The sequence below is a fragment of the Silurus meridionalis genome, chromosome 7 (genome assembly GCF_014805685.1).
Source record: "Silurus meridionalis isolate SWU-2019-XX chromosome 7, ASM1480568v1, whole genome shotgun sequence".
In the NCBI taxonomy this organism is placed as follows: Eukaryota; Metazoa; Chordata; class Actinopteri; order Siluriformes; family Siluridae; genus Silurus; species Silurus meridionalis.
The window spans coordinates 11,139,841-11,155,909 of record NC_060890.1 but is presented as its reverse complement, the minus strand read 5'-3'; the positions used below and the strand labels follow the sequence as shown (position 1 = coordinate 11,155,909).

At 38.7% G+C, this 16,069-nt stretch overlaps 1 protein-coding gene across 3 annotated transcripts; it reads left to right on the top strand.

Annotated features, from left to right (window-relative positions):
* The first annotated feature begins 607 nt into the window (after window positions 1-607).
* On the top strand, window positions 608-14,971 carry mgrn1a (mahogunin, ring finger 1a). Of its 3 annotated transcripts, none has more exons than XM_046853522.1 (17): window positions 608-734; window positions 910-1,032; window positions 3,154-3,272; window positions 3,352-3,440; window positions 3,525-3,671; window positions 4,059-4,176; window positions 7,040-7,106; window positions 7,219-7,262; window positions 7,446-7,493; window positions 7,868-7,936; window positions 8,102-8,261; window positions 9,033-9,145; window positions 9,349-9,575; window positions 10,976-11,081; window positions 13,068-13,113; window positions 13,242-13,358; window positions 14,041-14,971. In XM_046853522.1, the coding sequence occupies exons 2-17, from the start codon at window positions 945-947 to the stop codon at window positions 14,151-14,153; spliced, it is 1,671 nt and encodes a 556-aa protein (XP_046709478.1). In that variant the 5' UTR covers window positions 608-734; window positions 910-944; the 3' UTR covers window positions 14,154-14,971. The 3 variants fall into 3 exon arrangements, with proteins under 3 accessions (XP_046709478.1, XP_046709477.1, XP_046709476.1); XM_046853520.1 differs by lacking the exon at window positions 608-734 and adding an exon at window positions 13,830-13,872; XM_046853521.1 differs by having other exon boundaries at window positions 616-1,032.
* Window positions 14,972-16,069: the final 1,098 nt, after the last annotated feature.

Sequence of the window (16,069 nt, the reverse complement as noted above, 5' to 3'; positions counted from 1 at the left end):
AGATTTATAATCACACTCTTGATATCACCCAAATGAGGATGGGTTCCCCTTTAGAGTCTGGTTCCTCTCAAGGTTTCTTTTTCATAACATCTAAGAGAGTTTTTCCTTGCCACAGCTGCCACGGTTTGCTCATCAGGGATAAATACACATCGCTCACCTTAACTGTTAAATTCTGTAAAGCTGCAAATAGAAATAAACTTGACTTGACTTGAAGGTCAATGGGATTGTCTGAAGTCTAGACGTTCGGGCTGCTTTGTATCCTGTCAAGTGGCAAGTTTTTTAAACGTTTAATTTTAATATCAATTAAACATGTCAGTATGTCCTATGTCATATCATTATGATATGCTTTATGACAGTAGAAACAATGTCTGGGTAAATTGCTGTAGTTTACGGGGAATTTAACACCTGGCCCCATGCTGTTACAGCTAAATAATCCACATAATGTAATATTAATGGTTATTACTGTAGTATTTTTCGCTACCTGTGTTTAGAAACAGGGTTTATATATGTTGAATCAATGTAATTAATTTTGATGTGTTGATGCAGAGTCGTTCGTGTCTTTATTCACTACATATCCCATGATGCTTAGCGCTATGAACTCACGTCTCGCGGGGCTGCTCGTGTTGTTTCCAGTCTCGAGTCTGGATCACTGTTGGAGTGTTGTTTATATTAGGCATTTTTATATATATACATATTTATTTAATCCACCTTTATTTTGTCTGAGCTCTACCGCCGTGAGTGTGTGTTCAGCATATTCTTTTGTATAGGATTGTACTGATCTGGGATCAGCGATGACTCTAATATTTTTAGGAAAGATGGGAATCCATATGTAACGGTGGGAAAAAACACAGCAGCTAAATCAGCGTGAAGCAGCTTCTAAAATCCGCTCTACTCCCTGCTTTCTTATAGCTCCAGGCTTTTCAGCAGGACATCACTGCCTAAACATGGGCTCAATACTTAGTCGGAGAATTGCTGGAGTTGAAGATATCGATATTCAAGCCAATTCTGCTTACAGATATCCTCCCAAATCCGGTAAGAGCGTACATTACATCTAATAACATGCAAATGATATGCAAATTGTGGCCCAGACCTGACTAACAGTTAGTACGGGTCATAGGATTGTGAGTGTGTATGTGTGGGGGGTGGGTTGGGGTGGCATTACTTTTGCCAAGTGATTTCAGCAATCAGATTTGCCTTATGCTGTCACATGCCAAGAATTCCCAAACTTTTTGCAGACAGGGATCTCTTTCACCAATACTCATTACATATTACATATTCAAATTTGAGTCCATACAACAGAGGCAATACATAGAGTTCTGTGCAGAAGTTTAAGGCAGGTGGGAAAAAAAGGAATATATAAAAAAATGTATATATATTTTGTTTATATATGTATATAAACAAAATAACAAAAAATGAATGAATGAATAAAGTATGTAAATAGTTTCTTTTAACATTTAACAAAATGAACAGAGGAGAAATTTAAATCAACTCAATATTTGCTGTGCACCCTTTGCCTTTGAAACATTTTTTTATTCTTCTAGGTACAGTAGGCTTCTTGCACACAGTTTTTGAAGGAATTCGGCAAGTAAGTTGTCCAAAACATCCTGGAGAACTAACCACAGATCTTCTGTGGATGTAGGCTGCCTTAAATCCCCCTGTCTCTTCATGTAATCCCAGACAGGTTCAATGAAATTGAGATCAGGACTCAAGGGCCAAAAACGATTACTTCCAGGACTCCTGGTTCTTCTCTATGCTGATAGGCCATTTGGATGCCTCCCTGATTGTATTGCATGATGGATAAATGTCTGCCTGCATTTCTCAGCATTAAGGACACCATTATTCCTGACCAAATCTCCAACTCCATTTGCAGAAAGGCAGCCCAAACTTGCAAGGAACCTCCACCATGCTTTATTGTTGCCTGCAGACACTAATTATTGTACCACTTTTCAGCCCTCTGGCAAACAACTTGCCTCCTGCTACAGCCAAATATCTCAGATTTTGACTCATCAGTTAAGAACACCTGCTACCATTTTCTGCACTCCAGTACTCCTATAAACTTGTGCATTGTTGAGTCTTTTAGCCTTATTTCCACGTCAGAGGTATGTCTTTATGGCCAAAATGATTCCTTGAATACCACTTCTATCCAGACTTCTCCAGACTGTAAATGAGTGTACCTGGGTCCCATTGGTTTTCTTGGCCGATGACACTGCTTCCGATGTTGAAGTGAAGTAAGCATGATGCATCTACAGTCGTCAACATTTTCCATTTCTTTGCTCCTTCGATGTAGCTTGAACAACACATCTTAAAACCCCAGTCTGCTTCGAGATCTTGGCCTGAGATAGACTTTGCTGATGCAGTATAACTATCTTGTGTTTTGTTGCTAAGCTCAAATTTGCCATGGTGAAGGACCTGTTACATGAAACTGCCTTCTACAACTTTATTTTAATAGTAGAGTTTAGCTATTCCTCACCCGGTTTTAAGCCTCTTACACAGCTGTTTATGTTTCAGTTCATCATGGTATTTAAATCTACATATGTAATTGAAGATCATTAGCACCTGCTATAATGGGTTATAATGGGTTAATCATACACCTGATACTGATCCTACAAAATCCCGGACTTTGGGCAAGTGCACAAAGTGTGCAAAATTAAGAACCGAAAGTCAAACGAATCTCACCACATATTGATTTGATTTGGATTTCTTTTTGCTTTCCATTTTGTTAATTGATAAAAATAAACAAACACTTATTTTTGAAAGCATTCCACTTTACAGCATTTTTTCACAACTCCCTAAAACATTTGCACAGTATTGTTTGTCATTATAATCCATGCCAATAATTCTAACTGTAAACCATAACAGTAATAGAGTTACTATAGAACTCCTTCACATTCTTCATGAAGTCACAGATCCCTGGCTGTATGTCCTAAAACTGGCCATTTCTGGATCCCACTGTGAATTCCTCTGACTTTGCAATGCATACAGCTATCACAGTTCCATCAGTTGCAGCTGGAATGCAGCCCGGTTTTGGGATTTACCTGCTTAAGCCAGGCAGTGAGCGTTAAACAGGAAATTCAACATACTGTTCTGGAAGCAAGCAGTCTTGAACCACTTGAAGTTCTTATTAATGATTAATATGTCAATTCCAAATTACAGGAAATTATTTCACCAGCCACTTTTTTATGGGAGGCCAGAAATTTGACACGCCCCATCCTGAAGGATATCTGTTTGGTGAAAACATGGATTTGAATTTTTTAGGCAACAGACCAGTACAGGTAAGAATACTGAACGATTTTAGGTGCCCTTTGAGTACTGGAAATGATATGATGCTATTTTTCCTTTTCGTTGTCTTAGTTTCCCTATGTGACCCCTGCACCTCACGAGCCTGTGAAGACCCTGAGAAGTCTAGTGAACATCAGGAAAGACTCTTTGCGGCTTGTTAGGTACTTTCGTTTAGCATCATGAGACTAATATTTGAACACAAAAGTAAGAATGATTTAGATGTTGCCTTTGCACTACGTTATCAGGTACAAAGCGGAAGCTGAAAACACTACAGAGGAAGCTGCAAATGCAGGAGTTTTGTATGGTGTGGAGTTTTACTTTGACACCGACGCCAGGGTGGCCATAACACTATACTGTCAGGCTTTTGAAGAGTTTTCTAATGGAGTGGCAGTGTAAGTATTTACAGTAAATAATACAAATGATGTGTTTTTACATTGTTAATGTGCTGAAGATTATAGCCAGATGCTGCAGTTGTTTGGGATTGTTACAGGTCAAAGCATGTAGGTCATGCGATTATGACATACTGTAGTCTCTGCCTTTGTTATGTGAGCCCAAAGAAATACAACACTCCTTTAGTCAGCTTCTACAATGCTATGGAAACTGCAGCACACACACAAATTCGTCTGAGCGTATACATAACATAAAAAACACTTAGCTTATCTTTAATGGGTCATATGCAGGCTGATGGTTGCTTGTACATTTAAATGTAGAATAGCACTGCACTGTAGCTTTAGGCTTGGCAAGTGCAACATATTCATGAATGATATTTGTTTTCAAAGCTATACTCCAAAAACACCAGCTATGGCATCTGAGACAGTCTGCTATAAGCGAGGGATAAACCAGCAGTTTTCTCTGCCATCTTTCACGATTGATTTTACTAAATGGAAACCAGAGGAGGTGAGAAACATAAATATTGAACATGCCATTTGCTAATTGCTGTGCATTTTAAATGTTTAATAAACAACCTTATTATGAAACTTGTACTGCAAAGGTACAATATTTTATTAGAAGATTAGCAGTATTACTGGAGAGAGGACACAGTGAAGAAACACATGCAAAACATACAAATACAAATATAACTTATTCTGTGTTGATATTAATTCTTGCTTCTATATACTACTTGGACAAAAGTACATGGACACCTGACTATCACACCCATATTTACTTGTTACCATTCCAAAAAGCATTATTATGCAATTGCAACCTGAAGGAGATTGGAGACTGTAAGGTGTCGGCAGGGGACAGTGTGGCTAGACAGCATCGGATGGTGGTCTGTAGGATGGTTTCGGAGATGAAGAAGAGGAGGAGGAGTGTGAAGACTGAAAGAAGAATAAGATGGTGGAAACTAAAGGAGAAAGACTATAGTGTGAGATTCGGGGAAGAGGTCAGACAGGGGCTCGGTGGTGGTGAAGAGGTGCTGGATGATTGGGCAACTACTGCAGAAGTGATTAGGGAGACAGCTAGAAAGGCACTTGGTGTGACATCTGGAAATAGAAAGACAAAGAGACAGAGTGTTCTGGTTTAAGAATAAGGGAGATGTGCAGAACTGCAGTAACTACAGGGAAATAAAGTTGATCAGTCACACCATGAAGTTATGGGAAAGAGTAGTGGAAGCCAGGCTGAGAGAAGAGGTGACCATCTGTGAGCAACAGTATGGTTTCATGCTGAGGAAGAGCACCACAGACGCATTATTTACTTTGAGAATGTTAATGGAGAAGTATAGAGAAGGTCAGAAGGAGTTGCATTGTGTGTTTGCGGATTTAGAGAAAGCGTACGACAGTGTGCCGAGAGAGCAGTTGTGGTATTGTATGAGGAAGTCAGGTGTGTCAGAGAAGTATGTGAGGGTGGTGCAGGACATGTATGAGGACAGTGTGACTGAAGTGTGCAGTAGGAACGACAGACTGGTTCAAGGTGGAGGTTGGACTGCATCAAGGATCGGCTCTGAGCCCTTTCCTGTTTGCAGTGGTGATGGACATGTTGACGGACGAGGTCAGACAGGAGTCTCCGTGGACTATGATGTTTGCGGATAATATTGTTATATGTGGTGAGAGAAGGGAGCAGGTTGAGAAGAGCCTGGAGAGGTGAAGGTATGCGCTGGAGAGAAGGGGAATGAAAGTCAGTAAGAGTAAGACAGAGTACATGTGTGTGAATGAGAGGGAGGGCAGTGGAGTGGTGCGGTTGCAGGGAGAAGAGGTGGAGAAGGTGGAGGAGTTCAGGTACCTGGGGTCAACAGTGCAAAGTAATGGAGAGTGTGTTAGAAGAGTGAAGAAAAGAGTGCAGGCAGGGTGGAGTGGGTGGAGAACAGTGGCAGGAGTGATTTGTGATAGAAGAGTATTCGCAAGAGTGAAAGGGAAAGTTTATAGGACTGTGGGGAGACCTGTGATTTTTTTTTTTATGGTTTAGAGACAGTGGCATTGAGTAAAAGACAGGAGGTGGAGCTGGAGGTAGCAGAGCTGAAGATGTTGAGGTTATAACTAGGAGTGACGACGATGGACAAGATTAGAAATTAGTTTATTAGAGGGATAGCGCATGTAGGATGTCCTCACAAGGTGAGGGAGGCGAGATTGAGATGGTTTGGACATGTGCAAAGGAGGGACATGGGGTATATCAGTAGGAGAATGCTGAGGATGAAGCCACCAGGAAGGAGGAAAAGAGGAAGACCAATGAGAAGTTTTATGGATGTGGTGAGGGAAGATGTGCAGGTAGTTGGGTTGAAAGAGGCAGATGTAGAGGACAGAGGGGTATGGAGATGATTCGCTGTGGCGACCCCTAATGGGAGCAGCCGAAAGAAGAATAAGAAGAGGATGCAGTTGCTCCCTTGTTACTGTTACAATAACCTCCACTCTTCTGGAAAGGCTTTCTGTTAGATTTTGGAGCATGACAGGGTTATTTATGCTCATTCAGTCAAAAGATCGTTAGTGAGGTCAGAAACTGCTGTTGGGTGAGCAGGCAGTGCTCTGTTTCATCCCAAAGGCATTCAGTTCTTCCACATTAGCCTTGCAGACAATGTTTTTATTGGCCTTGATTTGTGCATGAAAGCATTTTCATGCATGTTTGGACCTCTTTAATAAAAAGCCTAGAAATGCTAAAGCCATGCAAAGACATACTATACAATTGTGTGCTTTAAAAGCAACAGTCTGTAGAAGGAACACATATGGCTGTGATTGTCAGGTGTCCACATATGTTTAGCTATATAGTTTTTATAGACAGTCTATTTTTCTTTTTTCTTACCTACATGTCTAACTTGGTTAAGTAATATCTTAGCAAACATAAATGAAACTAATATATAGCTTAAGACTTTCAACATATAAAGACAATTACCCCACAGGGGTTAGTAGCCACAAGGGAGTGGTTGTGGAAGCTCCAACTTCAAAAATGCAGTAAAACAAATCATTTTACCAAATTTGGAAAATAATAACATAATGGATAAATTGCAATTGAAGCATAGGCTGACATTTTTGGCCATTTATAGTATTATTTGTTTGATTAACAGAATAAAAGAATTTGGACTATTATACCCTCCTGGGTGCCTTATTGACCCCAGGCCCAGATTTCCCCCGACAGCAGGACTAACTAACATCCAACGTAGTTATTACTGCTGATTCTTCAGACAGTTTTCCACACATATTCTATATTACACATATATTACACGACTTATTTTTCACACTCTCCTTTTATTTCGATTATAAACCCTGAAACTTTATTTATTTGAAATGAATAGATTTTGTATGATTTTAAGTTGTGCAAACTTTTTTTTTAGCTGAACTTCGATTTGGACAGGGGTGTTTTCCCTCTGGTGATTCATGCAGTTGTGGATGATGGAGATGGTAGGCTACATAGCGCTAATAGGACAAAATCTTAACTATTGTTAAATTGTATGTAATAAATGCAATGATTAATTGTACTAGTCCATTTGATTGATGTTCTTGGCTGTTACAGATGTCGTTGGACACGCACATGTACTTTTAGCAGCATTTGAACGGGTATGCAGTGAATTTTGTATGAATATTAAATGGAATAATGTGATTTGGTTAGATGCATGTTATTTTACATATAAAATGCATATTTACAATAATTGAGCAAAATATTTTAGGAAACATTTGTGAATAAAGATATATTAATACGATAATAAAATTACAATGTCTTATTTGTTTCTTTTTGCACAGCATGTTGATGGCAGTTTTTCAGTGAAGCCTTTGAAACAGAAGCAGATTGTAAGTGTGGTGAAAGAGTTATAAGTGTTGCTTCACTATATGCTTTTTTTTGCTTTGGTAATATGTTTTTTCTTCACCAGTTTAATGTGTACATTTATTAACTATGAAGAGGTATTACTTCTATCTACTGCTAGTGCATTTAGTCAGAGGTAGTGGTAGGGGGACACATTAACCCCTATTATTGTGTCTTCCTACCAATACCTCTGACTAAATGCACTAGCAGTAGATAGAGGTAATAGCAATGGAAGCAGGTTACATTATAAAAACTGTCCAAAGTTGTTGTCAGCCAAAACACTTTAGGGCAAACATGACCTTTCTGCTTACCTCTTGTCCCAGTGTACATAATCTCTTCTTGCACCGATGACAACATACAGGTTGATCGTGTCAGCTACCTACTCCAGGAGATTTATGGCATAGAGAATAAGAACAACCAAGAGACAAAGGTAATTCATGCTACTGTGATAAAACCAATGACATAAAGCAATGTCAAGGAAGTATTGACCCACATTCCTTCACTAATAATTTACAGCAAACTGTTTTTACAGAGGTTTCTGTGTAATAAATCTTTGTGTTATATGACAGCGCTTTTTTTTTCATTTTCCTCTCAGTCTGTAGAGGATGAGAACAGTGACAACAGCAGCGAGTGTGTGGTGTGCCTGTCAGACCTACGCGACACACTCATTCTCCCCTGCAGGCACCTTTGTCTCTGCAATGCGTGTGCTGACACGCTACGTTACCAAGCCAACAACTGCCCAATCTGCCGACTGCGTGAGCATCTCATTAATCAATGCATACACTTCTGCTGTATTGGCTGGTTATTAAACCAGGTCCAGTAATGTTTTCTTAGCATGATAATACATTTCATATAGAACTAGAGGCAGAGTGTTTGTTCCAGTGTCTTTTTCTGTTGTTCTGTATTGTCTGTTTTTATATTAATTGAATGCGGTTGTAAATTATTGCTACTGTTCATGTTTGCAGTGCTTTTTGTGTAACTGACTTTTGAAACACACTGACATCTGCTGGACAGTATATTGTGGCACACAGTGCTCTGTTTAAAGAGGCTTGAAGACAATCTTAGTTATTCTTTCACACACACATGGTCTTTGTCAAATGGCAACAGGTCAATGTATATGCAAGTAATTGTTAGAAAAGATTACACATTGATTAGTCCACATTGATTTGATGAGTTATTCAGATTTTTGTTTTTATAGGTTTTTTCATCCTTAAATTTTAAACTATTGTAGATTGCAAAAATGTTAGTTTGTCAGTGTGATAGTGTAAAAAGACAAAGTGTAAAAAGCCCCTGTGCTCAATCCAGGCAAGCAAATAAGAAACAAAGCCCTTTTTTCTTTTACAAAAATATTTGTAAATGTTTACCTCTATTGTTGCTGGTAACATTTGCTAACCTCTGGTAACATGTGGTAGCATTTGTACTCCTGTTAAAGAGGAGGGGTGGGGGGGGCAACAGCTGTGTTTGCTTATTTGTAATGCATCAGTTTCTGTTCTTTTGTACTTACATGACCTTTTTTTTTTAACTAGCCTTTAGAGCACTGCTACAAATCCGTGCAGTGAGGAAGAAACCTGCAGGAATGCTCTCCTCTGTCCCCTTCAGTCCGGTGCTATCTCAGAGCTCAGACAATACAGAGAATTCGGTATAAAACTATGGATAGTTTATATTTTAAAAAACAAATTATCCTATCTTTCTTCTGTAATCATGAACTTGGCAAATGGACTGTGTTTACATAATAGGAAATAATCTTTGTGGATTAATATTTGCGATATGATTTAAACATAATAAGTGATCTGACAGCGTTTTGACCATGCTCACATTTAAACCTCTTACATTGGTCTACAGAACTCTGAGAACATTCCTCCAGGCTACGAGCCAGTGTCCCTGCTGGAGGCCCTGAACGGCGTGCAGCCTGTGTCTCCTGCTCTGCCCTCAGCCCCTCTGTATGAAGAGGTCCAGTACTCAGGTGAAATGGGTGACCCACTGACCCTGAGCATAAAGCAGCAGAGCACTGTGGAGCTCAGTGCAGATCCAGCAGCTTTGAAATCCAAACTCAGCAAGTCACCAGATGGGTAATTCCATATCATGCAACTGTTAAATATAGCAATCTTTTTTTACTGTAGTGATTTCTTTACTGCCCATTATTACAGGGACTGTTCCCATCTGTACATCATACTATTGCATAATAATCAACAAATAAACAGGAACTTAGAAAAGACAATAATATACATTAAGAATTTAATATATCCTTATATTAAACTGATTAAAGCTAATTGAGGTTTCATAGACACAGCGCTCCCACCGCTGCGACCCGGGTTCGATTCCCGGTCAGGGAACCATCCCCAGCCACTCTCAGTGCCGGTCCCAAGCCCGGATAAATTGGGGAGGGTTACGTTAGGAAGGGCATCCAGCGTAAAACATGTGCCAAATCAAACGTGCGGAGGATCCGCTGTGGCGACCCCTAACGGGAGAAGCCGAAAGAAAGAGGTTTCATAAATATTATTCCTATTCTGAACTCAGACTTGTCCCTATTCAGATCCAAGCCACACATACACATTATTGGGACAAAAGTACTTTGTACATCTGACTTTTCCAGCCAGACTGTGTGTGGTAATTCCCCTGTAACTACAAATTTGGAGACACAGTTGTAGAGGATGTATTTGCATGTTGGAGCAGTAGATTTGCACAAATATTTAGATTTTCTTTGTATTTTACATCATTCAATATATGAAACATTTTGACACTGGAATTGTTCAGCAAGAGCAATGCACTGTGCCAGGGCAAGACATTAACTAGGCTTTGGTATTTTGTTTAAAAATGGATTTTCATATGTTCATATGTAAATCTTCATGTAACCTACACACACTCAGTATTTACACACACACCCAAATTAGTCCACTCCCTACAAGAAAGTATTCCTAATATCAACTCGTTATGTGTATAAAAGACACGTCACAGAATCTAACTCTTCCATTCAAATCTCTTCACCACCATGGGCAAGAACAAAGAGCTGTCAAAAGATGTCAGGTACAGACCTGCAAATGGGCTACAAGACCATCAGAATGTTGTCTTTGCTGTATGTTATTGTTTATTGTCCCTTTAGGAGTACTTTCTTAAAGGTAGAGGGCTAATTTGGGTGTGAGGAATTCCAAATTCTTGCTAATTTGGTAGAGGATCAAATACAAATTAATTGTTAACCTTTTTTTAACTATTTTTTTTAAATATTCTGTCTCTGTGTTAAAATATTCCTACCATAAAAAATCTAGACACTTGATTTCTTTGTAAAGGGGTAAACCCACAAAATCAGCAGGGAATCAAATAATTATTTCCCTCACTGTAAAATGTGAACAAACTAATATGATTTGATCATACATGATTCACAATGCTGACATGTGATCAGGAAATTGTCTGTAGCTTCAGACCTCCTTCTTTATGAGTACATGCCTCCTGTATATGTTGTTATTTTCTGCAGGTCTACACGCTCCCCCACATCTCCTATCCAGGAGGAGGAGGATGAGGAGCATCTGTCTGATGTTCAGCCTCGTTCTTTGCGGCCCTACAGTCCAGCTCTCACCGAGGTCTGCTTGCAACATCTCGCCCACATACAGCATCACTGCTCTTTCACATATTTGATTAAAAAAACCTTATATTCTTTACCTATGTATGCTGTTTACTGTCTGTCTGTTATGATTTTTCTTTTCTGTCTTTCATTTCACATCATCACAACATTCTTATTCATGGAATGCATCTCAAAGTGCTTTGCAAAAAAATTATAAATAGATGATAAATTTGAAAAAGAAAAGGAAAAAAAAAAAAAAAATATATATATATATATATATATATATATATATATATATATATATATATATATATATATATATATATATACAGTACAGACCAAAAGTTTATATATATTATATATACAGTACAGACCAAAGTTTGGACACACCTCCTCATTCAAGAGTTTTCTTTATTTTCATGACTATGAAAATTGTAGAAGTCACACTGAAGGCATCAAAACTATGAATTAACACATGTGGAATTATATACATAACAAAAAGTGAACTGAAAATATGTCATATTGTAGGTTCTTCAAAGTAGGCATCAAGAGAATGCCAAGAGTGTGCAAAGCAGTAATCTAAGCAAAAGATGGCTACTTTGAAGAACCTACAATATGACATTTTCAGTTGTTTCACACTTTTTTGTTTTGTATATAATTCCACATGTGTTAATTCATAGTTTTGATGCCTTCAGTGTGACTCTACAATTTTCATAGTCATGAAAATAAAGAAAACTCTTTGAATGAGCAGGTGTGTCCAAACTTTTGGTCTGTACTGTGTATATATATATATATATATATATATATATATTTTTTTTTTTTTTTTTTTTTGTGACATGCCTTTGAATCTGTGGAACTGATTAAATGGGATTGATGGGATAGATATTTACAGGTAGTCGATTGGGTCGTAACACAATTTGGTCGTAAGTAGAGTAGGCTATATGTACAGTAGTGTGAAATTATGCCGGAAGCTGGTACGCACTGTCGTACGCCGTGGCTAGCGATTGTGGTCGTAATGGTCGTAAGTTGCATAGGTCGTAAGTCGACGACTACCTGTACTCAATAATATTTAGATTGTGGCAGACAGTTCCCACTGGTCTTTTGATCTAAGTTTAGAAGAGGTGATTTTGAAGGCCATAGTAAATTATTTATATTCATACTTGAAACCATTCATTGAGCCTGTGAATTTTGTGTGTATTCTCCATTAGACTTTGTTGGCTCTTCTTTTTATATAGAAACAACCCATTATAATTTTAGAGCCTAGATTGTTGACCTAATTCATAAAATGAGTTTTAAAAAATGAATCACATGACCAAATTGCCTTTTTTTTTTTTCTTTTTTTTTTTTGGCTCATTCAGTAAAATAAGGAAACATTATGGTAACAAACGGCATTGTAGTAACTGTATACATCCCCTATTCCCAAACATTTGGCAAGCTGTAAATAAAAACAGAATGCAATAATTTTATAAACCCACATTTTATGCACAGAAGAACATAAAAAACATATCAAATATTCCTACAAATATTCCAACAAAAAAAAGTACTTTTAAATAAACAGAGGAGACCAGTTGATGGAGTTTATGGTTTTTGTGTTCGGGAGATGCGATGTCCATGATTTTAAAAAATAAAAGTCACATTATAATTTGTCCAACCACAGGACAGTTTTCCACTCAAGTTTAACTGAGCTTTGGCCCAAAGAAATCAGCAGCGTTTCTGGATCTTGTTTGTGTATGCCTTCTTTTTTTTGCATGATAGAGCTTGAACCTACATTTGTGTATTGGCATGGCGGACTGTGTTTACAATGATTTCTGAGGGGTTTCTAAACCCCTGTAGGGATTTTCATTACAGAATTATGCCTGTTTTAAATGCAGGGCAGCCTGAGGGCACTATTGCATCATTTTATTTACATTTTACACAGCATCCCAATTTCTTTGGAATCGGGTGCAATATTATTGCAGCTGTTCAGTGCTTAAATGCTGTCTTGTCCTTTTCCCCATCACACCAGGCAACAGCAGATGGTGTAGAATCAGATCTAGGATCCCCAAACACAGGTACATTTATATGGAACAGGAAGTAGATTGATAAAATTTTTCAGCACTGACATTGAAAATGATTAAAGTGTAATGTGTAACAGCCTTGTTTTCATGTGTGTGTGTGTGTGCGTGTGTGTGTGTGACAGGATCAGAGGCCAGGTCTGTGGGGGTGTCTGTGAGTGAAATTCTGCAGGACTGCCACAGTGCACGCAGCAGCCTGAGTCGCACTGAGAGTGATCCTTCAGCAGACCTAGCACTGCCTGGTAAGTGAGGTCTAATTCATCATTAAGTTTGTACACACACATGGCTGTTATCAGCGGCTAAATATTCTCCCAACAATTCAGTGCACTGCTTCTGTACAAGCTACAAACTTGTCTTGCACTTCCTTCCTGTGTCAGTATTTTTTCAGCGAGTGTGCAAAGGCTATCTGTTGTTTAACCCCTGGTTTCTAAAATTCAGTTACTTTTAAGCTTTTAACTAGAGCTGTTGAAGACATTAATATTATTAATATACAATATTAATATTATAAGACAACTATTAGTCTGTTTATTCAAGTTTGTTTAATCATGTGACAGACATATTTTCTAACTGGATGACTTATAAAATGCTTTATGTTTGAAAAAAATTCGGCTTTGACTTTCTTTTATAGCCTGATGCTTGTGTGCCTCTGTGCTGCTCTGTTTCCTAACTTTCTCTGTGTTAATCCTACCTGAACTTACTCTCAACTCAATCAGCATCTGAGTCCTGGTCTACTGCTGTTGAGGAATGCTCATAACGGTATGTAGGAGTAGCCCGCTGAGCGTACACTTCAGTTGCTTTACCTTCAATCTTGCTGCATTAACAGCCCATTTGTTTGTTTTACTTAAAAAATTGAACAACGTTATGCTCATAACAGCTGCGTCAATACATTCCTGTCACAACAACTTATTGTAGTTCTCTTTTTAGGGTCATCAGGGTCCATTGAGAGTCTGAAGAGTCAGAGCACCAGCAGCTCCATCCAACCTTTGCTCTGCCTCCCCAGCAGCCTGTGCATCGAGGACGAGCTCCTCAGCCCCTAGCAGCATTACGTTCCCGTGTGCCTCTGCATTCGCCTTTCAGCTTCAATCAAGAGTCTCCCTCAACGAATAGCACAATCACTAATGTCTTTTAAAAGCTATTAAGAAACGCCATTGCTCGTTTGAAAGGCTCAGACTGATGTTTCTCTGTCGTGAACTACATATCTCTCCAACGTTTAGTTTTTTTCAGTTAAATCTTGTGTATTTTAGTGTCTTCCAAACAATCACTAAAGCAGAGGTACTCAAATCATAGTCCCTAAGGAGGCTGGCAAGTAACACTGATGTTTCCAAACTAATGAACAAATATCCTACTACTCTGACAAAACTTTTAATTGTAGCAACATTTTTGTTTATAGAACACTATTTTTTACAGTGATAGTGCAATCTTGTACGGTCCAATCAGTTTCTTGTAGATCCATTTATTTCATTTTTCCCATAGGTTTGTTTATAAATGTATTGCTAAGTGATTGCTAAGTCATGTCTCCTTCTACAAGTTATCCATCCAAACAGTCTCTGTCAGTCCCTGCTTTTGTTTAAAGAGTTTCGAATGGAAAACTCTGAGCACTTTGTTGAGCTTTAGTATTTGACTTAACATGAATGGTTTTTGTATTTCACTGAAAGGTTCAGGATACATATTAAGCCTAGTCTTAGTCTAAAATACGTGTTTGGTCCAGGGCAAAGCTTAGTCTCTGACTAAAAGCCAGACTAGTTTGTCAAACTTGTGGCTCTTTAGTGATTCACTGCTTCTATGCTCTGTATAATGAATATTGTATATTTGTATGTAGTCAAATCATTTTATCATAAAGTGCTGTACACAAATACTTCTTGCTGTCCTGTAATTCAAGCAATCTGAGGCATCAAGTCAAGTCAAGAGGCTTTTATTGTCATTTCTATTATACACAGTGGTACACAGTATAGCCGAAACAACGTTCCTCCGGAACCGTGGTGCTACATAAAGTGCATCAAGTGCAAACAGTGCAGACGAAAAAAAGTACAGACAGACAGTGCAGACAGAAAACACAAGACAACACAAGACACAAAACCTGAGATAGCGCCGACTAGTAAACCTACTGTATACTCAGAATATGCAGTACTGTGCGAGGAGAACTGTAAACACTATACCCGGGAGTGAATATAAACACACAGTGTAGTGGAAAATACAGCAGCAGTCAAGAGGTCCAAAAGACAGCATGTAAACAGTATAGTATAATAACAGTATAGTGTAATAAGAGTATAGTATAATAACAGTATAGTGTAATAAGTGTATAGTGTAATAACAGTATAGTGTAATAAGAAACAGTCAAATGTGCAGTATAAATGATAATAAATAAATGATGGTGGAATGGGCTAAGATGAGTAATGTGTGTTAAGTGGTAAGTCCAGTTATACAGTTCAGTAACACATTGAGTGTGAGTGAGAGTTTCCTTTCAGTTCTGTGTATTAAGGAGCCTGATGGACTGTGGGAAAAACTGTTGCCCAGTCTTGATGTGGCGGCCCGAATGCTTCGGAACCGTTTACCTGATGGCAGGAGAGTGAAGAGTGTGTGTGACGGGTGTGTGTGGTCGTCCACAATGCTATTTGCTTTGCGGATGCAGCGTGTGGTGTAAATGTGCATAACAGAGGGGAGAGAAACTCCAATGATCTTCTCAGCTGTCCTCACTATCCTCTGTAGGGTCTTGCGATTCGAGACGGTGCAGTTCCCAAACCAGGCAGTGATGCAGCTGCTCAAGATGCTCTCAATGGTCCCTCTGTAGAACGTGGTCAGGATAGGGGGAGGGAGATGAGCTTATCTCAACCTTTTCAGGAAGTAGAGACGCTGCTGGGCTTTCTTGGTGATGGAGCTGGTGTTGAGTGACCATGTGAGGTTGTCTGCCAGATGAACACCAAGGAATTTGGTGCTCTTGACGATCTCCACTGAG